Source organism: Vicia villosa, unplaced genomic scaffold (genome assembly GCF_029867415.1).
Source record: "Vicia villosa cultivar HV-30 ecotype Madison, WI unplaced genomic scaffold, Vvil1.0 ctg.000423F_1_1_1, whole genome shotgun sequence".
Lineage (NCBI taxonomy): Eukaryota > Viridiplantae > Streptophyta > Magnoliopsida > Fabales > Fabaceae > Vicia > Vicia villosa.
Genome location: NW_026705200.1, coordinates 649,011 through 657,134, shown reverse-complemented (window position 1 = coordinate 657,134; position 8,124 = coordinate 649,011). Strand labels below are relative to the sequence as shown.

At 39.1% G+C, this 8,124-nt stretch overlaps 1 protein-coding gene across 1 annotated transcript; it reads right to left on the bottom strand.

The window, feature by feature from the left end:
- Positions 1–5,196: 5,196 nt before the first annotated feature.
- Positions 5,197–7,899, bottom strand: LOC131628122 (wall-associated receptor kinase-like 4). The gene is made up of 2 exons (XM_058898995.1): positions 6,933–7,899; positions 5,197–6,762 (listed from the first exon to the last, which is right to left on the bottom strand). The coding sequence occupies exons 1-2, from the start codon at positions 7,786–7,788 to the stop codon at positions 5,573–5,575; spliced, it is 2,046 nt and encodes a 681-aa protein (XP_058754978.1). The 5' UTR covers positions 7,789–7,899; the 3' UTR covers positions 5,197–5,572.
- Positions 7,900–8,124: the final 225 nt, after the last annotated feature.

The window sequence follows — 8,124 nt, the reverse complement described above, 5'->3', positions numbered from 1 at the left end:
TGCATCCGCGTCTTCTTTCTCTATTCACTCCCCTGTTTGCTTCCATGGAATCTTCTTTCGTTTGCGACATGTAAGTATTGAAGAGTAATTCAATATTCAGAAGATGAACATCAGAAGTTCTGATGTGGGCTGATCTTATGATGGTTACTCAGAAGATAGTGTTGACCACAAGATGTTATCTTCTGGGTCCCATTAACTTAGCTGTTTAGTAGTAAGGGTACTTTAGTATTTCTTAGTATTGTACTGTTTGTACCTTAAGCTTGTTCACTAAGTTTAGTCTGTTAGGGCCTACGTGGCAAGAATTTTCTTTTGTATAAATAGCCTTGTAGTAGCTATCATTTATATGATCAACAACTTTATTCTCTCTCATTAATCTTTGCACCGTTATTCTCTTTGTCATCATCTTTATTCTTTGTGCACCAACAATTGGTATCTAGAGCTCCGGTTCCAAACACAGAGAAACACGAGTGAACGTGAGTTTGTGTGACTGTGTGATTGATTTTGTTTCTGGGAAACAAAGTTGTGTTGAATCACATTTTCCTTGGCTGTTTGTGGGTTGAGAAACACTGTGTGAGTGTGAGTGAAATCTGATTTTTCTGCACAAGTTTAAAGATGAGTGGAAGCAACTTGAATACCAAACTTCCAATTCTTGATGGTAAAAACTGGAATAGATGGATGATTCAAATGCGTGTATTATTTGATGCTCAAGATGTTTTAGATCTTGTCACTAGAGGATATGTTCTGGTTGCAGCGGATGCAACGGAAGAACAAAGAGAAGCGCAGAGGGAAACGAACAAGAGAGATCAAAAGGCGTTGTTCTTCATCCATCAGTGTGTGGATGTGAATGTGTTTGAGAAGATTTCTGATGCTATGACGTCTAAGGAGGCGTGGGATATACTGGTCAGGTGTTACGGTGGTGACGTATCAGTAAAGAAGGTGAAGCTTCAATCCCTGAGAAAGCAATATGAAAATCTCAACATGAAGAACAATGAGAAAGTTTCTGAGTATATCTCTAGAGTGATTGTGATCACTAATGAGATGAAGGCTTGTGGAGAAACTCTTTCTAAATAAGTAATCATAGAGAAGATATTGAGATCACTTACTCCTCAATTTGATTATATTGTTGTATCTATTGAACATTCTAAAGATCTGGAAACCATGAGAATAGAAGAGTTGCAAAGCAGTTTAGAAGCACAAGAGTTGCGTCTGACTGAGGGAACTTCTGAGAGAGAAGTTGAGTAAGCTCTGAAGGCTTTTTTTGTCAAGAAGGACCAGAAGCATAGACGTGGTGATAGATTCCAGAAGGAAGCCTCAACTTCTGATGAGAAGAGATATCAGAAGGGAAAGGATAAGAAGAAAGTTCAATGTTACTGTTGCAAACAGTTTGGCCATTTTGCTAGAGACTGTTTGGCAAACAAAGGAAGGAAATCAGAAGAAGCAAATATAGCTAGAGGTGATTCTGATGACGAACCTGTGCTATTGATGGCTTCAGAGTCTGACGAAAGATGTTTGTCAGAGTGGTGGTATATGGACACTGGGTGTTCAAATCACTTGACTGGAAACAAACAATGGCTGATAGACTTTGACTCTGAAAGGAGAACAAAGATCAGATGTGCTGATGATAAGTATCTTATTGCAGAAGGTATGGGAAATGTCAAAGTCAAAGTGAAGAATGGAAAGACTGTTCTGATCAAGGATGTTTGGTATGTTCCTGGAATCAGAAGCTATCTGATGAGTGTGGGTCAGCTCATTGAGAAAGGTTTCTCAGTTGTTATGAAGAACAATCTCTTGAAGTTGTATGATTCCAATCAGAAGTTGATTATGCAATCTGAACAGGGAAGCAACAGAATATTCAAGGTGAATGTAGAAACAACTGAAACAGAGTGTCTGAGTGCTGAAGGCTCAGAAGGTGATAGTAAGTTGTGGCACAAGAGGTTGGGGCACTTGAACTATAGAAGCCTGGGGCATCTAAGTTCTAAGAAGCTTGTACATGGCATTCCAAAGATTGTGAAGCCTGAGAAGTCATGTGAGGTATGCATGAAAGGCAAACAACCCAGATTGTCATTTGTATCAGAAGTTGCTCCAAGAGCAAAGCATGCTCTAGGAGTAGTGCACTCTGATGTGTGTGGACCATTTCCAGAACCTTCACTTGGAGGAAATAGGTATTTTGTGTCTTTTGTGGATGAGTTCACAAGAATGACGTGGGTAACACTTATCAAGTTTAAGACTGAGGTGTTCACAGAATTCCAGAAGTTCAAGGTGAAGGCTGAGAAGCAGAGTGGTCAGAAGATAAAGATTCTCAGAACGGATGGTGGAGGTGAGTATAACTCTACAGAATTCCAGAAGTTCTGTGATGATAATGGAATTGAGCATGAGGTTACTGCTCCTTATACTCCTCAACACAATGGTCTTGCTGAACGTAGAAACCGTACTTTGCTTGATATGACGAGAAGTATGCTAAAAGAGAAGAAGCTTCCTCATAATCTATGGGGAGAAGCTGTTGCTACTGCAGCATATGTGCTCAACAGGTGTCCAACAAAGAGGCTGAAGGAAATTGTTCCTTTAGAGAAGTGGACTAAGGAGAAGCATAGTGTTAGTCATCTGAAGGTTTTTGGTTCGGTGTGTTACAAACATGTTCCAGATGCTAGAAGAAGGAAGTTGGATGATAGGAGCAAAGTGATGTTATTGGTGGGGTACCACAGTAAAGGTGCATACAAGCTCTATTGTCCAGAAACTAATAGAGTAGAAGTCAACAGAGACGTCATTGTGAAGAAATCAGAAGTTTGGGATTGGAGAGAGTCTCAACCAACTTCTGATGTAGAGATAACTTTTGAAGAAAAGTTAGAGTCAGAAGATGAAGAATCTTCTGAAGACGAGTCAGAAGATGAAGCATCTTCTGAAGATGAGACAGATGGTGAATCTAATTCTGATCCAGATTCTGATGATGACCCAGAATCTGGTGGTAGTCATGATTCTGGAAGGGAAAACTCTGAAGACGTAGAGTCTGGAGGACAAACTTCTGGAGATGATCATGAAGGTGGTGACTCTGGAGTAGTTGACTCTGAAGTAGCTCAACGGCCACAAAGAGTCAGAACAATACCTAGAAGGTTTGCAGATTTTGACATGTTGCAAGACACAGAAGTTGACTCAGAAGGAGATGTCATTCAATGTGCCATGTTAGTAGATTCTGAACCAGTGAGTATTGAAGAAGCGCTCAAGAAGAAGGTATGGCTGAATGCCATGAAAGAAGAACTTGAGGCTATAGAAAGAAACAAGACTTGGAAGCTGACAGAACTTCCAAAGAAGAAGAAAGCCATCAGCGTCAGATGGGTTTTCAAGGTAAAGCTGAAGCCAGATGGATCAGTTGGTAAACACAAAGCGAGGCTAGTGGCTAGAGGTTTTCTTCAGAAACCTGGACTAGATTACTTTGAGGTGTTTGCTCCTGTAGCTAGACATGAAACAATCAGACTGGTGATTGCGTTAGCTGCGAACAGAGGTTGGTCCTTGATGCATCTGGATGTAAAGTCTGTATTTCTGAACGGTCCATTACAAGAGGAGGTATATGTGTCACAACCCCCTGGCTTTGTGAAAAAGAATAAGGAAGGGATGGTGTACAAATTACACAAAGCTCTGTATGGATTAAAGCAAGCACCAAGAGCTTGGAATTTGAAAATTGATTCATTTTTCAAAAAGCAAGGGTTCCAGAAGTGTGAGATGGAATATGGAGTTTATGTGCAACATTCTGGAAGCAATATGATTCTGTTGTGTCTGTATGTTGATGACATATTGCTTACGGGGAGTTGTCCAGAAGATCTGATGAAGTTCAAGAAGGTGCTAATGAATGAGTTTGAGATTACAGACCTTGGGAAAATGTCATATTTTCTAGGGATGGAGATTCTGTACTCAGAAGATGGTATCATTCTGCATCAGTTGAAGTATGAGTTAGAACTTTTGAAGAAATTCAAGCTGGAGAATTGCAAAGCTGCTGTTACACCGTCAGAAACGAATCAGAAGTTGGACTCTGATTCTGAAGGTGAAGATGTTGATGCTACGGTATTCAAACAACTGGTTGGTTCTCTAAGGTATTTGTGTAATACCAGGCCTGATATATGCTACGCAGTTGGATTGGTTAGTAGGTTCATGAGTAAACCTAAGTGGTCCCATTACCAAGCTGCTGTCAGAGTCTTGAGATATGTCAAGGGAACTCTAAAGTATGGCATATTGTTTGCTTCTGGGAGAAAGGAAGAATCAGAGTTATTGAGTTATTCTGATTCTGATTGGTGTGAAGACAGAGTTGATAGAAGGAGTACTTCTGGATATTTGTTCATGTTTCTAGGAGGTCCTATTTCTTTGAGTTCTAAAAAAGCAACCTATTGTTGCTCTATCAACCTGTGAAGCTGAGTACATCGCAGGCGCTGTAGCTGCATGTCAAGCTGTGTGGCTTCTGAACTTATTAGAAGATCTGAAGATTAAAGTGAAGAAGCCTCTGAAGCTGATGATTGATAACAAGTCTGCAATCAATCTTGCCAAGAATCCGGTGTTACACGGAAGAAGCAAGCATATTGAGACTAAGTATCATTTCTTGAGAAGCCAAGTCCAGAATGGAACATTAGAAGTTGTGCACTGTAGCATCCAGAAGCAGATGGCAGATGTTCTGACAAAGGCGATCAAGACGGATCAATTTCTACTCTTAAGGGATGGAATTGGCGTTGTCAGCTTTGATTGAAGAATATGAATTAAGGGATGGTATTGAAGAGTAATTCAATATTCAGAAGATGAACATCAGAAGTTCTGATGTGGGCTGATCTTCTGATGGTTACTCAGAAGATAGTGTTGACCACAAGATGTTATCTTCTGGGTCCCATTAACTTAGCTGTTTAGTAGTAAGGGTACTCTAGTATTTCTTAGTATTGTACTGTTTGTATCTTAAGCTTGTTCACTAAGTTTAGTCTGTTAGGGCCTACGTGGCAAGAATTTTCTTTTGTATAAATAGCCTTGTAGTAGCTATCATTTATATGATCAACAACTTTATTCTCTCTCATTAATCTTTGCGTCGTTATTCTCTTTGTCATCATCTTTATTCTTTGTGCACCAACAGTAAGTGTCACCCTGTCACGATGCTTATCATTTAGGATAATTAATTCGTTATTGATAAACTTGTTTAATAGTGTTACTGTAAATTGCATCATGTTGTATATCGATTTTTCATAGTTTGTTAGATTATCACTTTGTAAATGTAGGAAGTTTTATATGTAGCCTGCTTATCGATTCTTGCTTTTAAATTTCAGCTCAATTTCATGGTTGCAAATGATAAATATTTACTTGATTTTAGGAAAAAAGAATTCACCACCAAAATTTAATGCTCATGTAATTTTTTTGCTGAGATGTCGTCAATTATACATCATACATTTTCATTCATATGCTGAAAATGAAACACAACTAGATGTCCCGCTGCCAACTCGAGAATTAGTCTCATAGTAACCTAAAAGGCCGCGGCGCGTTTACTAGGGGTCAAAGACAAGATCCTAATTACGATGGATGGATTAGAAGGAAAAAGTATCAGTCCTGCGTTTCAGAAGGACGCGGATTCGATTTGTAAGGAAACTGAAATGCTTTCTTCTGTTGATTCTTGGTCTGTTGTTTCATTGATTATGTGCCCAAATGAGTGTTCATCATCACTTGATGATTCATCACGATCATGCTTGATTTGAAAGGAACTTTGTGCCTTTCTCAGTGCTTCTAATTCTGCTGAAACCTCTTTCATTGTTGGTCTTTTCTTACCATTAAGTCTCAAACACCTCATTGCGAGATTTGAAATAGTAAGAATGGTGTCTTTCCCGGCTTCCTTTTGCACTCTAGAATCTACAATTTGAGGAAGTTGGTTGTCTTTCGTTACAGAAATGAATTGTGCAATCAAATTCTGACCATCATCTTCGTCATAGAATGAATTGGGCTTTCTGCCGGTTATAATCTCTACAAGAACAACACCGAAACTATATACATCACTCTTATCTGAAAATTGACTGGACTGAAAATATTCAGGGTCTATGTACCCAAAAGTTCCACCTACAAATGTGGTTAGGTGGGTCTTATCCATTGGTATTGATCTTGATGTTCCAAAATCAGACACTTTGGCACTATAGTTACTCTCTAAAAGTATGTTGGTGGGTTTGATGTCTCTATGGAAGATTGGAATAGATGCTGAAAAATGCATATATGACACTGCTCCAGCAACTTCACAAGCAATTCTAAGGCGATTTTCCCATGAAAGGGACGACTCATGGTCTTTCCTATGTATATGTTCGGAAAGAGTGCCGTTCGGAATAAATTCGTAAACAAGTATTGGGGTTTCTGTCTCAAGACAACAACCTAAGAGTTTGACGATGTTCCTGTGGTTGATGTTAGATAAGATGACTACTTCATTGACAAAAGTTTCTATCTGGTTCCTGTCAAGCTGTTTAGACTTTTTAACTGCTACTATGGTTCCATCGGGTAGCATTCCTTTGTACACCGTGCCATAGCCACCTTGGCCAAGAAACCTACTTCGGTTATAGTTATCTGTTGCTCTTTGCAGCTCCTCTGCAGTAAAAAGCTTTGCCATTTCTCCGTTTCCGTATGATGATAACTTCTCTTGTAACAAGTAGCCACCGTTTTGCCCGAACAGCCTCTCCTTTCGGGTTCTTTCTCTCTTTTTCATTATGCATTGATATAATTTGTAACCCAAAAGAAACAAACACAGAAAGCCTGTACCAATTCCAATACCTGCAAAAACATTTATTTTTCAAATTCAGTTGGAAGCTGTGACTAGCAACAAACATCCTTATGTGATTTCATGCATCCTTACTAACTAGCTATTCTAAAATGTTGTTTTTTAAAATTAAAAACTATATCATTTTAAAGTTTGTTCTTGAAGAGAGTTTAGACAAGTATACCTGAGGCAGCAACCAATTTTGCAGGAATTTTTTGACGATGAGATTCATCACAGAAGACACCCTTGGAGCTTCCATCAGCATGCAGTTCCTCAAAGCATTTGCAATAGAATCTCTCTGGGTTCTCTTTACAACTCTTGCTTCTCAGAGGAACTATTATAGGCGTCAAAGCAAAGAGGATCACAGTGTTGTTTGCACTTTGTAGCACCGGCAACTCATTGGCCTCTCGCATGCTAGGTTCATCAACACCATAAGCTTCTCCTATGGATTTAACCGTGTCACCGTAGTTCACCATGTGAACTAGCAAGGAGGTAACACCTTTTGCCGTCAGGTTTTTTGTTGGACAAGCACATAGTACTGGAACTGTAAGCTCTGCACCAACTGCAATGTTGACAGGAGCATAGTAATTCTGACCCATCAATGCCTGGCAGGTTGTAAGGCCTTGATAAGTTTCTTTTACCAACTCATAATAGGTGTCATTCTGCTTGACAGAGTAAGATGTGCTATGCTGGTAGATATTTCCAGCACATGAACAAAAAACCGGGACAAAGATTGATTTATTTGAAGGAATCTTCTCATTTATGGTTATCTTGTTGATCGAGGCTATAGTAGAGGCTTCAGATCCAAGAAGGTTGGCAATTTTTGCAGGTTTGTCATAGGGAGGTTTTGACTTGAAAACTAAAAAGGAAGTGCATGACTTTTTAAGGCCATTGCAGAGGTATCCTTTTGGTACAGAAGGGTTGTTAGTGCAGTCAAAGACAGTGATATTGAGGTATTCTTGTTGGCAGTTGACTAACTGAGGAAACATACTCAGGAACATGACAGTGAGATGAAGAATGTAGAAATATTGAAGCTCCATGATTAAGTCTTTTGAGAATACAACAAATGAGTTACACTTCAATTGTTTTCAGTGTTATAAGAGCTAGATTGGTTGTTTTCACGCGGCATTGGTTTTGTTTTATTCCATGACTTGGTATGAGGAATATTCAGCCAAAGTGGTTGGTTGCAATTGATTTATGATTTCCAAATATGAATGATTAGGACAGTTAATAATATTGAAATCATAAGGAGTTTTAAAAGGAGAGTTTTGTTAGCTACTGATCAGTGTAGTGTGACTTCAACCTCTAAGAGGCCCAATCATAAATTAAGACAAATTTAAATGTCTTCCTGAATCATGATTATTTCCTGCCATGGA

Coding starts and splice junctions, on each gene's coding strand:
- LOC131628122 (XM_058898995.1), bottom strand. CDS start 7,788: ATGGAGCTTCAATATTTCTACATTCTTCATCTCACTGTCATGTTCCTG. Junction 6,763..6,932: donor AAAATTGGTTGCTGCCTCAG/GTATACTTGTCT, acceptor ATGTTTTTGCAG/GTATTGGAATTGGTACAGGC.